General features: G+C 45.7%; 1 protein-coding gene across 1 annotated transcript in view; it reads left to right on the forward strand.

Moving 5' to 3' along the window:
- lyst (lysosomal trafficking regulator) overlaps positions 1–25,125 on the forward strand; it is a 256,589-nt gene that overhangs the window by 621 nt on the left and 230,843 nt on the right. The window contains 1 exon segment of the mRNA XM_031799602.1: positions 832–1,120. Coding sequence (XP_031655462.1) covers positions 1,040–1,120 — 81 coding nt within the window. The 5' untranslated portion in view covers positions 832–1,039.

Here is a 25,125-nt window from a genome sequence, read left to right on the forward strand (position 1 = left end):
GAACCCGGGGGGGCGATCGATTTGAATGGGCCTTCATTCTAGGGCTCTGACTTTTCGACCTGAAGTTCGCTTACGTTATGATTTGACCTCGTATTTTCCCGAGTTCACAGATGTGTTGAACACGTCAGTAGCCTTTGCCGAGTCCCCAAGAGAGCCTGCGATGCGACTTTCACTTTTGGACGTTAAAGGGATACTTTTGAGATTTTTGCAAATTGGCAATGTGGCCATTTATCTACTTCCACAGAGTCAGATGAACTCGTGGATACCATTTTCTGTGTCCAGTATGAAATAAGTTAAGAGGTTGTTTTGGGAGCCAATGCTAAATGGCGTTATCGCAATGAATGGAAGTCTATGTGTATCTACTAGCATGCTAGCAAATACCCAAAGACTTAGTCATTGCGCTATCGCTGGTTAGCATTGGCTCCCAAAACTAACTTATTTCATACTGGACACAGAGACATAACAATGTGTTAAGGTATCTGTTTAACAAGTGGACATTCCCCCTCAACTCTTCTACATTTACTGGATTGGTTGAGTGGTTGAAGAAGAGAATCTCCCCCAACAGTTCATTTTCTTCTCAAGACCAGTATGTAGGGGATCTAGTTTCAGTCATTTCTTTAACGCCTGCTATGTTTAATAAGTTAGTTATGATGTGAGAAGAGTGGACATTATTTAAAAAAAAGTCATTTATTGACAACATATTCCTTTAAACATGTAGCTAGCTAGCAGATGACCAAGTACAGTGTTTTTTTTCTTTCTGTACAGACACCCAACAAGATGATGATGTTTGCAAAAGTGTCAACACTTGTTTTATTATGATGTTTTCTGCAGGAACCAACAAACAGAAGCAACACTGACAGTTTCAACCAATCTGATCTAGCTACAGCCAGACATCATGGATTATGTGTGACTCACTAGGATAAACTGAGCTGCCCCTGGGCCTGGTTAGCATTTGACTTCCTCCGATGAGGAGTGAGTCAGTCACTGTCCCCAACCGCACCTTGTTCTGCTGCCTGGAGTAGACCTACAGTCCGGGGACATGGCCAATCCACACCTGGCTAACCTGGCCTTTGCCTGGGAGAAGTACATGGACTGTCGAGTACAAGGAGCAGAGCTACAGGTAGGTCCAGTAGCAAGCCACAGCGTAGCTTTGGTCCAGGGCACTACGAAGCTAACGACCCAGACCAGAGCTGGCCACAACACAACTCGTATGACACAAGATACTTTTTGTGTGATTAAAACTGTCATTCACGTTACAGCTGTTGCAGACTGTTTTTTTGTTGTTGTATGACTTTTTAAAAGTAGGTTTCTGTCAATGAATAATAAGTGAAATACACTACTGTAGATGTGGAAAATCCCTACTGCAGTATACTAGCCTAATATAGAGACATTGGCTCTAATGCACATGGATACCAGTAGTATAATGGCTTAATGGGATGTTTGCTGTTATTCATTATACCACTGGTCATTACTTAACTGGGGTCCGGTAAGCCACATGGTCTACTTTGTAGATTTTTCCGGTAAGGAGATTAGACCAACTCAGGAGTATAAGAATGCTGATCGTTCATCACAGGATTAAGCTGATCGAGGAAAACATTTGTGGGGAAACATCTGTTTCGGCTTGCCCCTAGGTGCACGGCCCGTCGGCTTGCCCCTAGGTGCACGGCCCGTCGTCTTGCCCCTAGGTGCACGGCCCGTCGTCTTGCCCCTAGGTGCACGGCCCGTCGTCTTGCCCCTAGGTGCACGGCCCGTCGTCTTGCCCCTAGGTGCACGGCCCGTCGTCTTGCCCCTAGGTGCACGGCCCGTCGTCTTGCCCCTAGGTGCACGGCCCGTCGTCTTGCCCCTAGGTGCACGGCCCGTCGGCTTGGCTACTTCGGTCACATCATACGTAACATAAGGGAAAGTTGCTTCTGCAGAATTCTCTATAAAGAAACATGGATTGATAACAGGCCTGATGGTACAGTCTTTCCAGTCTGTATTTTTTATTTAACCTTGTATTTAACTAGGCAAGTCAGTTAAGAACAAATTCTTATTTACAATGACAATTTTTACCTTGTCAGTTCGGGAATTCGAGCCCAACACTCTAACCACTAGGCCACCTGCCGCCCCAACGCTCTAACCACTAGGCCACCTGCCGCCCCAACGCTCTAACCACTAGGCTACCTGCCGCCCCTACATTCTAACCACTAGGCCACCTGCCGCCCCAACGCTCTAACCACTAGGCTACCTGCCGCCCGTATGGCAGAGAGGCTAGCCGGTGTGTTAATATAGAAGGTCTCTTCTGTGCCACATCATCAGTGCTATATAGACTAGTTTAGAAGACTATAGACTAGTGCAGCCTGTTACTATAGAAGGTCTCTTCTGTGCCACATCATCAGTGCTATATAGACTAGTTTAGAGGACTATAGACTAGTGCAGCCTGTTACTATAGAAGGTCTCATCTGTGCCACATCATCAGTGCTATACAGACTAGTTTAGACTACTTGAAGTCTGGATTTACTTGTGATGTGGCTGTGGTCTGGTGTGGATGCCAAGTGGTAGTTCACTAAAACCTCAATCATGTCTTTCCAAATGGGAACAGAGTAGGTCAGAGGCTCATGAAAAGGCTGTGTGTGTGTGTGTGTTGACTGGTCTGTTTAATCTTGTGCTGAGCGATTAACCAAAATGTATTTTTTTCTCCCTGGTTATTAAACAACTAGTTGACCGTTCGTTCTTGACCTGATTTGTGAACCATGTGGGACGCTGGGCTGAAGGGAGTTGTAGTTTTCATTAAGTAAAATAATATTCAACCTCATTCAGGCAGAAACGTGGTAATTAACTACAATGACCATAATCCATTGTGACTGTTCTTTCTGGTTTGGCCAGAGATGGATACACTTTTACACCTGCTAATTTAGTTTAGAAACAAAGTGCATTTACCTTAATGAGAGGAATGTACGCAACACAACAAGAGAGAGGGATAGAGACAGTTTGTGGAAGTATACCTTATCTACTTTGATAAACAAGTACAATGATTTAGTCAGTCAGCTCTGCAGCATACTTAGGCAGACTAGCCACAGACAGAGGGCCACAGACAGTACAGTACGAGGAGGACAACGTTGTCTGGCTGTTACTGCCTGAGTAGAGATGAGATGTTGAAAAATAAGTCAATATTGTATTATTTCATAGTAATTTCCTATTTTTCTATTGATCTCTACCCAATGTGAACCTAACAGTTTGTTTTGGCAATTGAATGTTCACAATTGTTGGTCATGGAAATTTAGTTAAAAGTCATGTATAATTAATGGAAAAGTCATTAAATTCCATCTTTCAAAATGTGTTTGAACCCTGGTTTTAACTGATAGACAAGCCAGCATGAGACGGACGGAGGAGCTGTGAGTTACAGCATAGTTGATTAGGTGGGTGTGAGTGTTAACCACAGCTTGCCTGCTGGGTGTCTGTCTGGCCAAGAATACGAAGCACAGGGCTTTTTCTCAGTTACTAGACTGAGCCCAGCCTGAAGGGCCTGAGTAAAATAGTAACTACCAAACTGAGCTGTCTGTTTTGGAGGAAGTTGTGTTTAGTTCTGACCTCTCCCAAGCCACGACCTCTCCCAGGCCACCACTACACCATATAAATTGATGGCACCTCCTTCCTCTCACTGGTGTATCTTTCTGGCTCTTCTGACCTCTCCCAGGCCTATCTGCTGTGAACCAACTCCACCTCCCCCCCTCTTTCTGGTACCTCTCACCCCATGACCGTGAGTCTTCAACAGAGAGATCACCAGACTCCGATTAGTCTGCTCAACCACCAGAGTAAAGCCTGGGATTGGACTGCAGAGCCACTGATCTCAGATCAGGTCCCCTGTTGTCCATTTTAATCCTATTCATTATGATCAGAAGGCAAAAGCTGACCCCAGATCACAACTGCCTTATGAATCCGTGCCCTATCCTGGATATTCACAGCATTGCGTATTCCGTGGACTCGTAGAGCTCTGCTCTGAGTCATACTGAGCCTTAATAATGCTTTTTTTGTCAAGGGGGAAGTCACAAGATCACTTGTTTCTATAGAGATATACTGGGTCTTTTAACAATGACCTAGTTACTGTAGGCTTCAGAAAGGAGATGAGGTATCCTCCATTCAAATACAAGCTAGTTGTATGGTGTCCTCTGCTCCTTCTGTAAAAGCATTGATATATCACTTAGGCTCGTAGCTGAAGCTCTAGTTCTGTTCAAACTAAGACTTTCCAGTGCCATGGTGCCTCACTCCTCTGACTATGAGTAGTTAGTGGTGTGTTTAACCAACAGGTCTGGGATGATTCTGGGGTAGGTGTTTTGAAAAGAGGAGAGGATTTATTATTCTTTTTCTTCCATTGGATATTAAAAGCTAATTTACCTTTTTGGTGCAAGTTGTCCTCTCTCGTCTCTCCCTCATCGACTGCTCTTCTCTCTGGAGAGAAGAGGAGCAGTCAAGGAGGGAGAGAGAAGTGACAAGATGGCGCTTACGGACACGATTGCCCTGTTTTCTAGCTCCTATCCAACTTTGCAGAATGTTTTTTTGTGTGTGTTATTTCTTACATTATGTACTCGGAACGTTTCTAGTATTATTACCTACAGCCGGAAATAACTTGGACATTAGATTGGCGGTCACTCGCTATAAATAACTGACATTAGATTGGCGGTACCTCGCTATAAATAACTGACATTAGATTGGCGGTCACTCGCTATAAATAACTTTTGGACATTAGATTGGCGGTCACTCGCTATAAATAACTTTTGGACATTAGATTGGCGGTCACTCGCTATAAATAACTGACATTAGATTGGCGGTCACTCGCTATAAATAACTTTGACTATAGATTGGCGGGCACTCGCTATAAATAACTTTGACTTTAGATTGGCGGGCACTCGCTATAAATAACTTTGACTTTAGATTGGCGGTCACTCGCTATAAATAACTTTTGGACATTCGATTGGCGGTCACTCGCTATAAATAACTTTTGCACATTCGATTGGCGGTCACTCGCTATAAATAACTTTTGCACATTAGATTGGCGGTCACTCGCTATAAATAACTTTGACATTAGATTGGCGGTCACTCGCTATAAATAACTTTCGGACATTGGCGGTCACTCGCTATAAATAACTTTCGGACATTGGCGGTCACTCGCTATAAATAACTTTTGGACATTCGATTGGCGGTCACTCGCTATAAATAACTTTGACATTAGATTGGCGGTCACTCGCTATAAATAACTTTGACATTAGATTGGCGGTCACTCGCTATAAATAACTTTGACATTAGATTGGCGGTCACTCGCTATAAATAACTTTCGGACATTGGCGGTCACTCGCTATAAATAACTTTTGGACATTAGATTGGCGGTCACTCGCTATAAATAACTTTGACATTAGATTGGCGGTCACTCGCTATAAATAACTTTTGGACATTAGATTGGCGGTCACTCACCAGAAATGTGACCTCCCTGAACTGGATCCTTTGTTTGGACTTCCTGAAGCAGCCCCGTTCATCCCAGGTGCCATAAAGTCGACGCCGGAGATGAGAAATTAGTTTGTAGTCAGGCTCAGGCAGCGAGCAAGCCATCCACCACGTCGGAGTATATTACTCGCTAACGTTCAGTCCCTGGACAATAAAGTAGATGAGCTCAGGGCGAGGATCTCCTTCCAGAGAGACATCAGGGACCGTAACATACTCTGTTATACAGAATCATGGCTTTCTTCAGATATATTGTCTAGGGTTGGAAATTGCCAGGGACCTCACAATACGATGCTTAGGTGCCGATACACCCGTGGTAAGGACTGTTCAATGTTGGTCTGACCAATCTGAGCTCCAAGACTGTTTTGATCACTAGGACTGAGAAATGTTCCAGGTGGCCTCTGGGAATAGTATCGACATATACACGGACTGTGTCTGGGTTCACCAGGAAGTGCATAGAAGATGTACCTACTGTGATGATAAGAACTTATCCAAACCAAAAACCGTGGATAGATGGCAGCATTTGTGCGAAGCTGAATGCGAGAACCACCACATTTATCCACAGCAAGGTGACTGGGAACATGGACGTGTACAAACAGACCAGCTATGACCTCTGTAAGGCCATCGGGGGCAAAACGACAGTACAGGGACAATTTGGAGTCACAATTCAACAGCTCAGACACGAGACGCATGTGGAAGGGACTCCAAACAATCACAGATTCAGAAAGGGAAAGTCATCCACGTCGCAGACACCAACGCCTCGCTCCTGACAAGCTACAAACCTTCTCCCGCAAATTAATTAATTAAATCATACAATGTGATTTTCTGGATCTTTGTTTTAGATTCCGTCTCTCACAGTTGAAGTGTACATATGATAAAACATTACAGACCTCTACATGCTTTGTAAGTAGGAAAACCTGCCGATTTTGCAGGTCATCAAATACTTGTTCTCCCCACTGTATATGGGGCTTTGGTGACAAAACGGATGGCGCTGAGTAGAGTGGAGGCTATTTTGTAAATGACATCGCTGAATTCAAGGATCTGTAGGATAGTCAGTTTTACAAGGGTATGTTTGGCAGCATAAGTGAAGGATGCTTTGTTGCGAAATAAGGAGCTGATTCTAGATTTAATTTTGGATTGGAGATGCTTAATGTGAGTCTGGAAGGAGAGTTTACAGTCTAACCAGACACCTAGAATATGTGGACAACTACAAATACCTATGTCAGAACCGTCCAGAGTAGTGATGCTCGACGGGCGGGCAGGTAGCAATCGATTGAAGAGCATGCATTTAGTTTTACTTGTATTTAAGAGCAGGTGCAGACCACGGAAGGAGAGTTGTATGGCATTGAAGCTCATCTGGAGGTTAGTTAATAACAGTGTCCAAAGAAGGGCCAGAAGTATACAGAATTCTGTTGTCTGCGTGGAGGTGGATCATGGAATCACCAGCAGCAAGAGTGACATCATTGATGTATACAGAGAAATGAGTCTGCCTGAGAATTTAACCCTGTGGCACCCCAATAGAGACTGCCAGGGGTCCGGACAACAGGCCCTCCTATTTGACATACTTAACTCTAGAGGTAGTTGGTGAACCAGGGGAGGCAGTCATTTGAGACACCAAGGCTGTTGATTCTGCCGATAAGAATGCGGTGCTTGACAGAGTCGAAAGCCATGGCCAGGTCGATGAATACGGCTGCACAGTAATGTCTCTTATCGATGGCGGTTATGATGTCGTTTAGAACCTTGAGCGTGGCTGAGGTGCACCCATGACCAGCTCTGAAACCAGATTGCATAGCGGAAAAGGTACAGTGGGATTCTAAATGGTCGGTGACCTGTTTGTTCACTTGGCTTTCGAAGACTTTAGATGGTTATAGGTCTGTAGCAGTTTGGGTCTAGAGTGTCACCCCCTTTGAAGAGGGGGATGACCGCGGCAGCTTTTCAATCTTTGGGCATCTCAGACGACACGAAAGAGATGTTGAACAGGCTAGTAATAGGGGTTGCATCTACATTTTTAGAGAGGGTCCAGATTATCTAGCCCGGCTGATTTTGTAGGGGTCCAGATTTTGCAGCTCTTTCAGAACATCAGCCAACTGGATTTGGGTGAAGGAGAAATGGGGGAGGCTTGGGTAAGTTGCTGTGTGGGTGCAGGGCAGTTGACCGGGGTAGGGGTAGCCAGGTGGAAAGCATGGCAAGCTGAAGAAAAATGCTTATTGAAATTCTCTATCATCCTTGACATGTTTCTACCACTTGATTGAAGTCCATCTGTGGTAAATTCAAATGACTGGAAATGATTTGGAAAGACACCTGTCTATATAAGGTCCCACAGTTCACACTGCATGTCAGAGCAAAAATCTGGGGGTAGGGTACCAAAAACTCTCTACAGGATTGAAGTTCCCCAAGATCACATTGACCTCCCTCATTCTTAAATGGAAGAAGTTTGGAACAACCAAGACTCTTCCTTGACCTGGCCACCCGGCCAAACTGAGCAATCTGGGGAGAATGATCTTGGTCAGGGAGATGACCAAGAAGTCAATGGTCACTCTGACAGAGCTCCAGAGTTCCTCTGTGCAGATGGGAGAACCTTCCAGAAGGACAACCATCTCTGCAGCACTCCACCAATCAGTACTTTATGGTAGAGTGACCAGACGGATGCCACTCCTCAGTAAAAGGCACATGACAGCCCAGCTTGGAGTTTGCCAAAAGGCACCTGAAGTCTCTCGGACCATGAGAAAGAAGATGATCTAGTCTGATGATACCAAGTTTGAGCTATTGCCTGAATGCCAAGCGTCACGTCTAGAGGAAACCTGGCACCATCCCTAGAGTGAAGCATGGTGGTGGCAACATGCTGTGGGGATGTTTTTCAGCGGCAGGGACTGGGAGACTAGTCTTGATGAAAGCAAAGATGAATGGAGCAAGGTAAAGAGATGAGATGAAAACCTGCTCCAGAGCACTCAGGACTTCAGACTGGGGTGAAGGTTCACCTTCAAACAGGACAACGACCATAAGCACACAGCCAAGACAACGCAGGAGTGGCTTTGGAACAAGTCTCTGAATATCCTTGAGTGGCCGAGCCAGAGTACTGAGTAAAGGGTCTGAATGTAAATGTGATTTATTTATTTATTTATTTTAGTAAATGAGCAAACATATCTAGTTTTTGCTTTGTCATTATGGGGTATAGTGTGTAGACCGAGGGGGGGGACTAGTTCATTCATTTTAGAATAAGGCTGTAACGTAACAAAATGTGGAAAAGGTCAAGGTGGGGGTCTGAATACTTTCAGAATGCTCTGTATATGTACAGCATATTTATATTCCGGACTCTGACGTTGCTCATTCGGATTTATATTCCGGACTCTGACGTTGCTCATTCGGATATGTCTTCATTTATTGTTCTTTTTTTAACTCTCTTGGATTAGGTATTTCTAGATACTGCTGCGTTGTCCGCGCTAGAAACTTAACATAACAACTGCATAACTGCATGCGACCAATAAACTTTTTGGATTTGAAGTGAGGACAACATGCATTAAAGCAAATGAGCTTCAATATCAGTCAGTGCCTTTGTGAAATTGGGGTCAGTCAGGTGTTTGGAGGGCCACTCCGCCCCCTCTGGTATGACAGGGTTCAGAATGACTACTACTACTCATGTCCCCAGTTGCCATGGATACCCCCCCCCCCCCCCCCTCCACCATGTACAACAGAGTAGCAGCAGCTGCCTCAGTCTGTTCTCTCTTCTGAGTTATTATCGTGGCTCTGTTTAATGACAGGCTGGGTAACATCATCTGTGTGCCTCTCTCACGCACACAGCAGTCCACACTGGGTGTAATGACAGTGTTTGTAGCATCTTCCTCTCTTGGTATAATTAATCTAGTTTCATCCCTGCTGCTGCAGCTCTCTCTCCTCCCCCTCTAGCTCACCTGATAACAAACAGCTCTCTCTCCTCCCCCTCTAGCTCACCTGATAACAAACAGCTCTCTCTCCTCCCCCTCTAGCTCACCTGATAACAAACAGCTCTCTCTCCTCCCCCTCTAGCTCACCTGATAACAAACAGCTCTCTCTCCTCCCCCTCTAGCTCACCTGATAACAAACAGCTCTCTCCTTCCCCTCTAGCTCACCTGATAACAAACAGCTCTCTCTCCTCCCCCTCTAGCTCACCTGATAACAAACAGCTCTCTCTCCTCCCCCTCTAGCTCACCTGATAACAAACAGCTCTCTCTCCTCCCCCTCTAGCTCACCTGATAACAAACAGCTCTCTCTCCTCCCCCTCTAGCTCACCTGATAACAAACAGCTCTCTCTCCTCCCCCTCTAGCTCACCTGATAACAAACAGCTCTCTCTCCTCCCCCTCTAGCTCACCTGATAACAAACAGCTCTCTCCTCCTCCAACTTCTCCTCTAACTCTCTCTCTCTGATAGCAAGCAGAGCTGTGCTGATCTCCTCATGTCTCTATATGTCTCTGCCTCAGTGGATCAGTGGACCGGGATAACAGCTGAATCAACATGCTTCAGTCCCAGTCTGTCTAGTTATCTGTCCTGTGAGGGGTTCCCTGGTGTATTTAACTAGAGACCCTCCCTATTGGTCTGGTGCCTGTACTGCAGAGGACTACGATTGACTGTGTGTGTGTGTGTGTGTGTGTGTGTGTGTGTGTACTCAACAACCCTGCAATTCTCTACACTCTCTGTTGTGCTGATGTCAGGGGTTTCCATAGTTACCCAGCTGTGTGATGGAGACGCACGGTGGCAGGCCGCTCCACCCACACAGACTCTGCATCGGTCTCAAATCAAATGTTCAAATCAAATGTTCTTTGTCACATGCTTCATAAACCAGCAGGTGTAGACGAATAGTAAATCATTAATTCATAGTATTAATAGTTAATATTCAGATCTACCTCAATTACCGCGTACCCCTGCACGTCCATGTTGTTACCTGGTACCCCTGCACGTCCATGTTGTTACCTGGTACCCCTGCACGTCGTCTCAGTACTGGTACTCCCTGTATATATCCATGTTATTACCTGGTACTCCCTGTATATAAGCATGTTATTACCTGGTACTCCCTGTATATAACCATGTTATTACCTGGTACTCCCTGTATATAACCATGTTATTACCTGGTACTCCCTGTATATAGCCATGTTATTACATCCCTGTATATAGCCATGTTATTACATCCCTGTATATAGCCATGTTATTACATCCCTGTATATAGCCATGTTATTACATCCCTGTATATAGCCATGTTATTACATCCCTGTATATAGCCATGTTATTACATCCCTGTATATAGCCATGTTATTACATCCCTGTATATAGCCATGTTATTACATCCCTGTATATAGCCATGTTATTACCTCCCTGGTATATAGCCATGTTATTACCTCCCTGTGTGTATATAGCCATGTTATTACCTCCCTGTGTGTATATAGCCATGTTATTACCTCCCTGTGTGTATATAGCCATGTTATTACCTCCCTGTGTGTATATAGCCATGTTATTACCTCCCTGTGTGTATATAGCCATGTTATTACCTCCCTGTGTGTATATAGCCATGTTATTACCTCCCTGTGTGTATATAGCCATGTTATTACCTCCCTGTGTGTATATAGCCATGTTATTACCTCCCTGTGTGTATATAGCCATGTTATTACCTCCCTGTGTGTATATAGCCATGTTATTACCTCCCTGTGTGTATATAGCCATGTTATTACCTCCCTGTGTGTATATAGCCATGTTATTACCTCCCTGTGTGTATATAGCCATGTTATTACCTCCCTGTGTGTATATAGCCATGTTATTACCTCCCTGTGTGTATATAGCCATGTTATTACCTCCCTGTGTGTATATAGCCATGTTATTACCTCCCTGTGTGTATATAGCCATGTTATTACCTCCCTGTGTGTATATAGCCATGTTATTACCTCCCTGTGTGTATATAGCCATGTTATTACCTCCCTGTGTGTATATAGCCATGTTATTACCTCCCTGTGTGTATATAGCCATGTTATTACCTCCCTGTGTGTATATAGCCATGTTATTACCTCCCTGTGTGTATATAGCCATGTTATTACCTCCCTGTGTGTATATAGCCATGTTATTACCTCCCTGTGTGTATATAGCCATGTTATTACCTCCCTGTGTGTATATAGCCATGTTATTACCTCCCTGTGTGTATATAGCCATGTTATTACCTCCCTGTGTGTATATAGCCATGTTATTACCTCCCTGTATATAAGCCCTGTATATAGCCCTGTATATAGCCATGTTATTGCCTCCCTGTGTGTATAAGCCCTGTTATTGCCTGGCACTTCCTGTATATAGCCGTGTAGGTATTTGACTGGGTCAGGAAGGGTTGAAAATGTCAGTGAAGACACTTGCCAGCTGGTCAGTGCTCTGAGTCCTCGTCCTGGTAATCCGTCTGGCCCTGCGGCTTTGTGAATGTTGACCTGTTTAAAGGTCTTACTCACAGCAGCTATGGCGAGCATGATCACAGTCGTCTGTCTGTCTGATAACTAGTTCATGTCCTGTCTGTCTCTGTCTCTGGTCCCTGTTCTCAGCTGATAGACAGGACATGAATTAGCTATCAGCTGAGAACAGGGACCAGAGACAGACAGGACATGAACTAGTTATCAGCTGAGAACAGGGACCAGACACAGACAGGACATGAACTAGTCATCAGCTGATAACTAGTTCATGTCCTGTCTGTTCATTCGTACTATGCAGGTCAGGATGCCAGTGACCTTACAGGCGACATCATGATCACATCATGAGGTTGATTGTAACCTATGGTATTCTCCTCTCTCTCCCAACAACACGTGACAGTTCAGTAGAGACTCCAGCCTGGTAGTACAGAACACTGTGTGACTCACAACAAAACAGCATCAATCATTCAGAACCTGCAAACAGATGGTGTTTCAGGATCAGCTTTGGGACAGATTCCAGTATCATGGCAGAAGTAGGAAACATCTTTCACGTTAAGCTTCAGTAGCTAATTGTTTAGGTGACTTCCCTGATACACAGAACAGGAGGTGTCAAATGTAGGACAGTCCTATGTTCAGGACAGGAGGTGTCAAATGTAGGACAGTCCTATGTTCAGGACAGGAGGTGTCGAATGTAGGACAGTCCTATGTTCAGGACAGGAGATGTTGAATGTAGGACAGTCCTATGTTCAGGACAGAGGGCATTGAATGTAGGACAGTCCTATGTTCAGGACAGAGGGCGTCGAATGTAGGACAGTCCTATGTTCAGGACAGAGGGCGTCGAATGTAGGCCTCTCCTATGTTCAGGACAGGAGGTGTCGAATGTAGGACAGTCCTATGTTCAGGACAGGAGGCGTCAAATGTAGTAGGAACACCCCTACACAGCACATAGTGTTGTCAGTCTGTCTGGCTGTAGTAGGAACACCCCTACACAGCACATAGTGTTGTCAGTCTGGCTGGCTGTAGTAGGAACACCCCTACACAGCACATAGTGTTGTCAGTCTGGCTGGCTGTAGTAGGAACACCCCTACACAGCACATAGTGTTGTCAGTCTGGCTGGCTGTAGTAGGAACACCCCTACACAGCACATAGTGTTGTCAGTCTGGCTGGCTGTAGTAGGAACACCCCTACACAGCACATAGTGTTGTCAGTCTGGCTGGCTGTAGTAGGAACACCCCTACACAGCACATAGTGTTGTCAGTCTGGCTGGCTGTAGTAGGAACACCCCTACACAGCACATAGTGTTGTCAGTCTGGCTGGCTGTAGTAGGAACACCCCTACACAGCACATAGTGTTGTCAGTCTGGCTGGCTGTAGTAGGAACACCCCTACACAGCACATAGTGTTGTCAGTCTGGCTGGCTGTAGTAGGAACACCCCTACACAGCACATAGTGTTGTCAGTCTGGCTGGCTGTAGTAGGAACACCCCTACACAGCACATAGTGTTGTCAGTCTGGCTGGCTGTAGTAGGAACACCCCTACACAGCACATAGTGTTGTCAGTCTGGCTGGCTGTAGTAGGAACACCCCTACACAGCACATAGTGTTGTCAGTCTGGCTGGCTGTAGTAGGAACACCCCTACACAGCACATAGTGTTGTCAGTCTGTCTGGCTGTAGTAGGAACACCCCTACACAGCACATAGTGTTGTCAGTCTGTCTGGCTGTAGTAGGAACACCCCTACACAGCGCATAGTGTTGTCAGTCTGTCTGGCTGTAGTAGGAACACCCCTACACAGTGCTTAGTGTTGTCAGTCTGTCTGGCTGTAGTAGGAACACCCCTACACAGTGCTTAGTCCATACATGGGATTTCTTGACCCCTGCAGGCAGTGTTTTAGTATTTTAACTGTGACTCCTGTTCATTCTGCCTGTGAGAATGGCGTACCTCCTGTGAGAATGGCGTACCTCCTGTGAGAATGGCGTACCTCCTGTGAGAATGGCGTACCTCCTGTGAGAATGGCGTACCTCCAGGGCTTTGCTGTTGCATCATGGCACTCTCTGGTACCGCGTCGTTAGGTAGTGTTTTGGCACTCTGGTACCGCGTCGTTAGGTAGTGTTTTGGCACTCTCTGGTACCGCGTCGTTAGGTAGTGTTTTGGCACTCTCTGGTACCGTGTCGTTAGGTAGTGTTTTGGCACTCTCTGGTACCGTGTCGTTAGGTAGTGTTTTGGCACTCTCTGGTACCGCGTCGTTAGGTAGTGTTTTGGCACTCTCTGATACCGCGTCGTTAGGTAGTGTTTTGGCACTCTCTGGTACCGCGTCGTTAGGTAGTGTTTTGGCACTCTCTGGTACCGCGTCGTTAGGTAGTGTTTTGGCACTCTCTGGTACCGCGTCGTTAGGTAGTGTTTTGGCACTCTCTGGTACCGCGTCGTTAGGTAGTGTTTTGGCACTCTCTGGTACCGCGTCGTTAGGTAGTGTTTTGGCACTCTCTGGTACCGCGTCGTTAGGTAGTGTTTTGGCACTCTCTGGTACCGCGTCGTTAGGTAGTGTTTTGGCACTCTCTGGTACCGCGTCGTTAGGTAGTGTTTTGGCACTCTCTGGTACCGCGTCGTTAGGTCGTGTTTTGGCACTCTCTGGTACCGCGTCGTTAGGTAGGGTTTTGCCACTCTCTGGTACCGCGTCGTTAGGTAGTGTTTTGGCACTCTCTGGTACCGCGTCGTTAGGTAGTGTTTTGGCACTCTCTGGTACCGCGTCGTTAGGTAGTGTTTTGGCACTCTCTGATACCGCGTCGTTAGGTAGTGTTTTGGCACTCTCTGGTACCGCGTCGTTAGGTAGTGTTTTGGCACTCTCTGATACCGCGTCGTTAGGTAGTGTTTTGGCACTCTCTGATACCGCGTCGTTAGGTAGTGTTTTGGCACTCTCTGGTACCGCGTCGTTAGGTAGTGTTTTGGCACTCTCTGATACCGCGTCGTTAGGTAGTGTTTTGGCACTCTCTGATACCGCGTCGTTAGGTAGTGTTTTGGCACTCTCTGGTACCGCGTCGTTAGGTAGTGTTTTGGCACTCTCTGGCACCGCGTCGTTAGGTAGTGTTTTGGCACTCTCTGGTACCGCGTCGTTAGGTAGTGTTTTGGCACTCTCTGGTACCGCGTCGTTAGGTAGTGTTTTGGCACTCTCTGGTACCGCGTCGTTAGGTAGTGTTTTGGCACTCTCTGGTACCGCGTCGTTAGGTAGTGTTTTGGCACTCTCTGGCACCGCGTCGTTAGGTAGTGTTTTGGCACTCTCTGGCACCGCGTCGTTAGGTAGTGTTTTGGCACTCTCTGGCACCGCGTCGTTAGGTAGTGTTTTGGCACTCTCTGGTACCACTCTCTGGTACCGCGTCGTTAGGTAGTGTTTTGGCACTCTCTGGCACCGCGTCGTTAGGTAGTGTTTTGGCACTCTCTGGTACCGCGTCGTTAGGTAGTGTTTTGGCACTCTCTGGTACCGCGTCGTTAGGTAGTGTTTTGGCACTCTCTGGTACCGCGTCGTTAGGTAGTGTTTTGGCACTCTCTGGTACCGCGTCGTTAGGTAGTGTTTTGGCACTCTCTGGCACCGCGTCGTTAGGTAGTGTTTTGGCACTCTCTGGCACCGCGTCGTTAGGTAGTGTTTTGGCACTCTCTGGCACCGCGTCGTTAGGTAGTGTTTTGGCACTCTCTGGCACCGCGTCGTTAGGTAGTGTTTTGGCACTCTCTGGCACCGCGTCGTTAGGTAGTGTTTTGGCACTCTCTGATACCGCGTCGTTAGGTAGTGTTTTGGCACTCTCTGGTACCGCGTCGTTAGGTAGTGTTTTGGCACTCTCTGGTACCGCGTCGTTAGGTAGTGTTTTGGCACTCTCTGGCACCGCGTCGTTAGGTAGTGTTTTGGCGCTCTCTGGTACTGCGTCGTTAGGTAGTGTTTTGGCACTCTCTGGTACCGCGTCGTTAGGTAGTGTTTTGGCACTCTCTGGTACCACTCTCTGGTACTGCGTCGTTAGGTAGTGTTTTGGCACTCTTTGGTACCACTCTCTGGTACCGAGTCGTTAGGTAGTGTTTTGGCACTCTCTGATACCGCGTCGTTAGGTAGTGTTTTGGCGCCCTCTGGTACCGCGTCGTTAGGTAGTGTTTTGGCACTCTCTGGTACCGCGTCGTTAGGTAGTGTTTTGGCACTCTCTGGTACCGCGTCGTTAGGTAGTGTTTTGGCACTCTCTGGTACCGCGTCGTTAGGTAGTGTTTTGGCACTCTCTCGTTAGGTAGTGTTTTGGCACTCTCTGGTACCGCATCGTTAGGTAGTGTTTTGGCTCTGCACCAGAACAGCACCGAGACGCTGTGTTATGAGTAATCCTGTGATTTACGGCAACTTCTGTTTCACTATGACACGGCTCTACGCTGACATCTGTGACTCGTATCAGGAAACTAGGCGTATGTCACAAGGCACGACTTCACAGGAGAGCTGCTTGAAGATTATTTTTAAAACAATTTTTTATTAAAATGTTATACATTTTTTTTTTGGGGGGGGGGGGCAGAAATGCCTTCTGGAACATGTGAACTTTCATGTGCCTTAATAACAAACTTGTATGCCATCTGTAAATACAATTATTAAATTAGGAGCCTAGTTGGTTAAGCCACAGAAAGTCAACAACCTTCCCACCAGCCATGCTTGGCTGAGATGATGAGTTGGCTGGACATGGTGAGAGATGGGTTGGAACTGGTCTGCCATGTAGCTTCTGTGGTTTTTCGCAGGTCAGTCTATGTTGGTAATCCTGTCGGATGCTAGCTACATGTCTTAAGCTAAACACCTGTTGAATTTGGCCGGTGTCAGTAAACGTTGGCAAAGAAACGTAATGACATTTTTGCCTTCAGAGCTGGTTAGGCTGTTTTCATGTTATCCAGAGGTAAACCAATCATCAGCCAGAATCAAGTGTTCATTCTGAACACTCCGAGAGCGAAACGAGATGGGTGGGGCTAAAGCTTAACAGGGCGTGAACGATACTGAATGGGTGGGGCTAAAGCGTAACAGGGCGTGAACGATACTGAATGGGTGGGGCTAAAGCTTAACAGGGCGTGAACGATACTGAATGGGTGGGGCTAAAGCTTAACAGGGCGTGAACGATACTGAATGGGTGGGGCTAAAGCTTAACAGGGCGTGAACGATACTGAATGGGTGGGGCTAAAGCTTAACAGGGCGTGAACGATACTGAATGGGTGGGGCTAAAGAGCTCTTCACTAGATACCAAAACATTCACAGGCCATTTTCTTAAAAGTGAAATTACAAGTTGATCAACTGTCAAAGCAGAATTACTTTCCCATTGCTCCTCAACTGTAGTGTTTGATGTACAATTTTCTAGCTCCGACTCTCTATTTTTATCTAATGTAAAAAAAACACAATTTCAAATTTTGCTACACAAGAACGAATCCAGGTGTTGGGCCACATTTATTTTTTTACAAGGAGCGCTCTAGACAGGAAGTGATTTAGCTTGTTCTACTGTAATCAATTACTCCCATCGATATTGTATAGAAATAAATGGAACCAGGACAGTAACCGTGGCGATGCGTACTGTTTGCGTTCTTCTAAAGGACAAACCTAGTTGAAACTAGAGATTACGCCATATACGAGTGGATAAATGACATCCTGTAGTATCCGTTCATCTCCTTATAGGACAATGTTTACGGTAGATGACCAATACAAAAAAGGAGACACTTTTTTTTTTACACTGGATCATTTCAACGAATCATCACCTCACGAGTAGTTCTACTTAGTAACGGGGTTGGCTTTCATTTGAGTGATAGCTAGACTGTCAAATCCACGGTTTGGATTCTGGCCAGCGACTTTTCTAAAGAGAGCTGTGCACCACTCCAGCCGACGCTTGGCATTGTGCATGGTGATCTTAGCCTTGTGTGCGGCTGCTCGGCCATGGAAACCCATTTCAAGACGCTCCCGACTAACAGTTATTGTGCTGACGTTGCTTCCAGATGCAGTTTGGAACTCGGTAGTGAGTGTTACAACTGAGGACTGACAGTTTTAATGCGCTTCAGCACTCGCTGGTCCCGTTCTGTGAGCTTGTGTGGCCTACCACTTCGCGGCTGAGACGTTGTTGCTCCTAGAGGTTTCCACTTCACAATAACAGCACTTACAGTTGACTGGGGCAGCTCTAGCAGGGCAGAAATTGGATTAACTGACTTGTTGTAAAGGTGGCATCCTATGACGGTACCATGTTGAAAGTTACTGAGCTCTTCAGTAAGGTCATTATACTGCCAATGTTTGTCTATGGAGATTGCATGGGCGGTGCGCTCTGGTTTTATACACCTGTCAGCAACGGATGTGGCTGAAATAACTGAATCCACTCAAATGGTTGAAATATAGGAACCTGTGTGATTCACCACAGAGTGGAAGTGATTTCACACACACACACACCACACACACACACACACACACAGTTGCTTGTTGAATACCAAGGTGAAGGTGCTTGTTGAATACCAAGGTGAAGGTGCTTGTTTTGCAGTTTAACATCGGTTGTGTCTCTGCATCTCTCTCTGCCTGGCCTGTTGTATCTCTCTCTCTCTGCCTGGCCTGTTGTATCTCTCTCTGCCTGGCCTGTTGTCTCACTCACTCACTCACTCACTCACTCACACTCTCTCTCACTTCCTGAAGGAACACACAGAGAGAGAATCGGTACGTTCTCTGTAGCCAACAGAGACAGTGTGGGTAGACTACCTACAGTTCCTTCAGGAAGTATTGGTACGTTCTCTCTAGCCAACAGAAACAGTGTGGGTAGGTAGACTACAGTTCCTTCAGGAAGTATTGGTACGTTCTCTCTAGCCAACAGAGACAGTGTGGGTAGGTAGACTACAGTTCCTTCAGGAAGTATTGGTACGTTCTCTCTAGCCAACAGAAACAGTGTGGGTAGGTAGACTACAGTTCCTTCAGGAAGTATTGGTACGTTCTCTCTAGCCAACAGAGACAGTGTGGGTAGGTAGACTACAGTTCCTTCAGGAAGTATTGGTACGTTCTCTCTAGCCAACAGAAACAGTGTGGGTAGGTAGACTACAGTTCCTTCAGGAAGTATTGGTACGTTCTCTCTAGCCAACAGAGACAGTGTGGGTAGGTAGACTACAGTTTCTTCAGGAAGTATTGGTACGTTCTCTCTAGCCAACAGAGACAGTGTAGGTAGACTACAGTTCCTTCAGGAAGTATTGGTACGTTCTCTCTAGCCAACAGAGACAGTGTGGGTAGGTAGACTACAGTTCCTTCAGGAAGTATTGGTACGTTCTCTCTAGCCAACAGAGACAGTGTGGGTAGGTAGACTACAGTTCCTTCAGGAAGTATTGGTACGTTCTCTCTAGCCAACAGAGACAGTGTGGGTAGGTAGACTACAGTTCCTTCAGGAAGTATTGGTACGTTCTCTCTAGTCAACAGAGACAGTGTGGGTAGGTAGACTACAGTTTCTTCAGGAAGTATTGGTACGTTCTCTCTAGTCAACAGAGACAGTGTGGGTAGACTACAGTTCCTTCAGGAAGTATTGGTACGTTCTCTCTAGCCAACAGAGACAGTGTGGGTAGACTACAGTTCCTTCAGGAAGTATTGGTACGTTCTCTCTAGCCAACAGAGACAGTGTGGGTAGACTACAGTTCATTCAGGAAGTATTGGTACGTTCTCTCTAGCCAACAGAGACAGTGTAGGTAGACTACGGTTCCTTCAGGAAGTATTTGTACGTTCTCTCTAGCCAACAGAGACAGTGTGGGTAGACTACAGTTCCTTCAGGAAGTATTGGTACGTTCTCTCTAGTCAACAGAGACAGTGTGGGTAGGTAGACTACAGTTCCTTCAGGAAGTATTGGTACGTTCTCTCTAGTCAACAGAGACAGTGTGGGTAGACTACAGTTCCTTCAGGAAGTATTGGTACGTTCTCTCTAGCCAACAGAGACAGTGTAGGTAGACTACAGTTCCTTCAGGAAGTATTGGTACGTTCTCTCCTTGACATTTATTTATTCTACATTTTGTCTGAATTTAAAATGGATTAAATAGATTTTTACCCAATACCCCATAATGACAAAGCTAAAACATATTTATAGAAATTGTAGCCAATTTATTGTTAATGAAATGCTGAAATATCTGAGACCTCTGAGTCAATACTTTTTGGAAGCGTATTTGGTTACAGCTGTTAGTCTGGGTAAGAGCTTTCCACACCTGGATTGTGCAAAATTTGCCTATTTTTAAAAATTCTTCAAGCTCTGTCAAATTGGTTGTTAATCATTTTAATGTCATAGATTTTCAAGTAGATTTAAGTCGAAACTGTAACTCTGCCACTCAAACATTCACTGTCTTCTTAGTTAGCAACTCCAGTGTAGATTTAGCCTTGTGTTTTAGGTTATTGTCCTGCTGAAAGGTGAATACATCTCCCACTGTCTGACGAAAAGCAGACTGAACCAGGTTTTCCTCTGTGCGTAACTCCATTACATTTCTTTGTTATCCTGAAAAACTCCCCAGTCCTAAATGATTACAAGCATACCCATAACATGATGCAGTCAACACTATGCTGACAAGTGGTACTCAGTAATGTATTGGATTTGCCCCAAACACAACACATTTTGTATTCAGAACGAAAAGTGAATTTCTTTACCACATTTTTTGCAGTATTACTTTAGTGCCTTGTTGCAAGCAGGATGCATATTTTGGAATATTTGTTTTCTGTACAGGCTTCCTTCTTTTCACTCTGTCCTTTAGGTTAGTATTGTGGAGTAACTACAATGTTGTTGAACCATCCTCAGTTCTCTCTTATCACAGCTATTAAACTCTGTCCTTTAGGTTAGTATTGTGGAGTAACTACTATGTTGTTGAACCATCCTCAGTTCTCTCTTATCACAGCTATTAAACTCTGTCCTTTAGGTTAGTATTGTGGAGTAACTACAATGTTGTTGATCCATCCTCAGTTCTCTCTTATCACAGCTATTAAACTCTGTCCTTTAGGTTAGTATTGTGGAGTAACTACAATGTTGTTGAACCATCCTCAGTTCTCTCTTATCACAGCTATTACACTCTGAAACTGTGACAACGTCACCGTTGGCCTCATGGTGAAATCCCTGAGTGGTTTCCTCTTTGGCAGCTTAGTTTGGAAGGACCCCTGTATCTTTGTAGTGACTGGGTGTATTGATACACCATCCAAAGTGTGATGAATTACTTCACCATGCTCAAAGGGATATATGCAGTTATTTTTAAACTTTTTTTTTTTTATCTACCTGTAGGTGCTTTTCTTTGCGAGACATTGGAAAACCTCCCTGGTCTTTTGTGGTTGAATCTGTGTTTTTGAAATTCCCTGCTCGACTGAGGGAACAATTATCTGTGTGTGGGGTACAGAGATGAGGTAGGTAGTCATTTTAAACATCATGTTAAACACTATCTTATTATGTGACCTTTTTATTCCTGAACTTATGTAGGCTTGCCATAACAAAGAAGTTGAATACTTATTCACGTTTCAGCTGTGCATTTTTAAAATTGATTTGTAAACATTTCTAAAAACATAATTCCACTTTGACATTATGAAGTTGTGTGTGTGTGTGTGTGTGTGTGTGTAGCCCAGTGACAAAATCAAATCAAATCAAATGTATTTATATAGCCCTTCGTACATCAGCTGATATCTCAAAGTGCTGTACAGAAACCCAGCCTAAAACCCCAAACAGCAAGCAATGCAGGTGTAGAAGCACGGTGGCTAGGAAAAACTCCCTAGAAAGGCCAAAACCTAGGAAGAAACCTAGAGAGGAACCAGGCTATGTGGGGTGGCCAGTCCTCTTCTGGCTGTGCCGGGTGGAGATTATAACAGAACATGGCCAAGATGTTCAAATGTTCATAAATGACCAGCATGGTCGTATAATAATAAGGCAGAACAGTTGAAACTGGAGCAGCAGCACGGCCAGGTTGACTGGGGACAGCAAGGAGTCATCATGTCAGGTAGTCCTGGGGCATGGTCCTAAGGCTCAGGTCCTCCGAGAGAGAGAAGGAGAGAATTGGAGAACGCACACTTAGATTCACACAGGACACCGAATAGGACAGGAGAAGTACTCCAGATATAACAAACTGACCCTAGCCCCCCGACACAAACTACTGCAGCATAAATACTGGAGGCTGTGACAGGAGGGGTCAGGAGACACTGTGGCCCCATCCGAGGACACCCCCGGACAGGGCCAAACAGGAAGGATATAACCCCACCCACTTTGCCAAAGCACAGCCCCCACACCACTAGAGGGATATCTTCAACCACCAACTTACCATCCTGAGACAAGGCTGAGTATAGCCCACAAAGATCTCCGCCATGGCATAACCCAAGGGGGGGCGCCAACCCAGACAGGATGACCACAACAAATACCAGTTGAATCCATTTGTAAACGAAGGCTGTAACAACAAAATGTGTAATAAGTCCAGGGGTGTGAATACTTTCCGAAGGCCCTGTAAGTGGCGAAGCGTTAAATCGCTGACCAAAGCCTTAGCTTTATTGACGCTAATGAAAGAATGTATTCTGTTGAGCCCATTTCAGCCGTTACCTGGGTGTGTTTGATGGATCACTACAAACATTTCTGCAGTCGTAACGTTACAGGGAAAAATGACAGGCACAAGCATGAGTCTGAAAGAGGAGTGACAGAAATCAACACAGTGAAGTGGATGTTGCACCCCTCAAACACAGGAAATAGATCCTCGGGTGGGCGGAGCATGTGTGATGCTACTTGTCCAGTATACCCTTCGGGATGTCCAGGACCTCTGTCCCTCTCAGTATCTCCTCCTGGGGTGCCCACTGATGTCCTGTCTTCTCTTGACCCTGGTCAGTCTGGCTCTTGTAGTGTGCTCTTGTTTTAATGTTGGGTTGATGTTACTGTAAAACACAATTAGCACTCTTACTGTAAAACTTAGTTAGCTACACTCTCCTGTAAGGCTAGCCTAGTTACTGTAAAACAGTTAACACCACTTTACAGTAACTGAAGTTAGTTACTGTAAGACCCAGTACTGTTAAGACAAAGGCCTCTGATGGTGGAAGAAGTTTGAGGAGTCTGTTCCTGTTGACCACTGAATGTTGTAATACACAGAGGAAGGATGTTGAGTCACCACATCATGCTTTGAGCTGTCAAACTAAACAGTTGGCCCTGCTCTGCTGTGTGGACCTGACAACCCATTCAGTCCCTCCATCCTCGTGTCTGGCAGAGCAGGGCCACGACTGAGGTAGTCACCTGAATAATGTAGCATAGAGGACCAAGCAAGACGGGAGGTAGTGATGCTGCTGAAGTCAGGCGGCTTGTCTTTCTCTGCTCTTCCTGTTTTGGAAAGTCCCACCTTTCTGAATGTCAGGCCCTGGTGTTGTGCTGCTACAGGACACAGTATCTATCCAGCTCTGCTACATCTGACTTAATGAGATAGTGGACATGGTGACTTAATGAGCTACCTAGTGGACATGGTGACTTAATGAGCTCGCTAGTGGACATGGTGACTTAATGAGCTAGCTAGTGGACATGGTGACTTAATGAGCTAGCTAGTGGACATGGTGACTTAATGAGCTCTCTAGTGGACATGGTGACTTAATGAGCTAGCTAGTGGACATGGTGACTTAATGAGCTCTCTAGTGGACATGGTGACTTAATGAGCTCTCTAGTGGACATGGTGACTTAATGAGCTCTCTAGTGGACATGGTGACTTAATGAGCTCTCTAGTGGACATGGTGACTTAATGAGCTCTCTAGTGGACATGGTGACTTAATGAGCTCTCTAGTGGACATGGTGACTTAATGAGCTAGCTAGTGGACATGGTGACTTAATGAGCTCGCTAGTGGACATGGTGACTTAATGAGCTCGCTAGTGGACATGGTGACTTAATGAGCTCGCTAGTGGACATGGTGACTTAATGAGCTCTCTAGTGGACATGGTGACTTAATGAGCTCGCTAGTGGACATGGTGACTTAATGAGCTCGCTAGTGGACATGGTGACTTAATGAGCTCGCTAGTGGACATGGTGACTTAATGAGCTCGCTAGTGGACATGGTGACTTAATGAGCTCGCTAGTGGACATGGTGACTTAATGAGCTCGCTAGTGGACATGGTGACTTAATGAGCTCGCTAGTGGACATGGTGACTTAATGAGCTAGCTAGTGGACATGGTGACTTAATGAGCTAGCTAGTGGACATGGTGACTTAATGAGCTAGCTAGTGGACATGGTGACTTAATGAGCTCTCTAGTGGACATGGTGACTTAATGAGCTAGCTAGTGGACATGGTGACTTAATGAGCTAGCTAGTGGACATGGTGACTTAATGAGCTAGCTAGTGGACATGGTGACTTAATGAGCTAGCTAGTGGACATGGTGAGGCATGGTGACCTAAAGAGCTAGCTAACCCTGTATCCTAGCTACATAAGGGTGCACCTCAGCCACGCTCAAGGTACTAAACGATATCATAACCGCCATCAATAAAAGACAGTACTGTGCAGCCGTCTTCACGACCTTGCCAAGGCTTTCGACTCTGTCAATCACCATATTCTTATCGGCAGACCACCAACTACTTTGCAGACAGAGTTCAGTGTGTCAAATCGGAGGGCATGTTGTCCGGTCCTCTGGCAGTCTCTATGGGGGTGCCACAGGGTTCAATTCTCGGGCCGACTCTTTTCTCTGTATATATCAATGATGTTGCTCTTGCTGCGGGTGATTCCCTGATCCACCTCTACGCAGACGACACCATTCTGTATACTTCCGGCCCGTCCTTGGACACTGTGCTATCTAACCTCCAAATGAGCTTCAATGCCATACAACACTCCTTCCGTGGCATCCAACTGCTCTTAAACGCAAGTAAAACCAAATGCATGCTTTTCAACCGTTCGCTGCCTGCACCCGCACACCTGACCAGCATCACCACCCTGGATGGTTCCGACCTAGAATATGTGGACATCTATAAGTACCTAGGTGTCTGGCTAGACTGTAAACTCTCCTTCCAGACTCATATCAAACATCTCCAATCTAAAATCAAATCTAGAGTGGGCTTTCTATTCCGCAACAAAGCCTCCTTCACTCATGCCGCCAAACTTACCCTAGTAAAACTGACTATCCTACCGATCCTTGACTTCGGCGATGTCATCTACAAAATAGCTTCCAACACTCAGCAAACTGGATGCAGTTTATCACAGTGCCATCCGTTTTGTTACTAAAGCACCTCATACCACCCACCACTGCGACCTGTATGCTCTAGTCGTCTGGCCCTCGCTACATTTTCGT

Source organism: Oncorhynchus kisutch, linkage group LG20, assembly GCF_002021735.2.
Source record: "Oncorhynchus kisutch isolate 150728-3 linkage group LG20, Okis_V2, whole genome shotgun sequence".
In the NCBI taxonomy this organism is placed as follows: domain Eukaryota; kingdom Metazoa; phylum Chordata; class Actinopteri; order Salmoniformes; family Salmonidae; genus Oncorhynchus; species Oncorhynchus kisutch.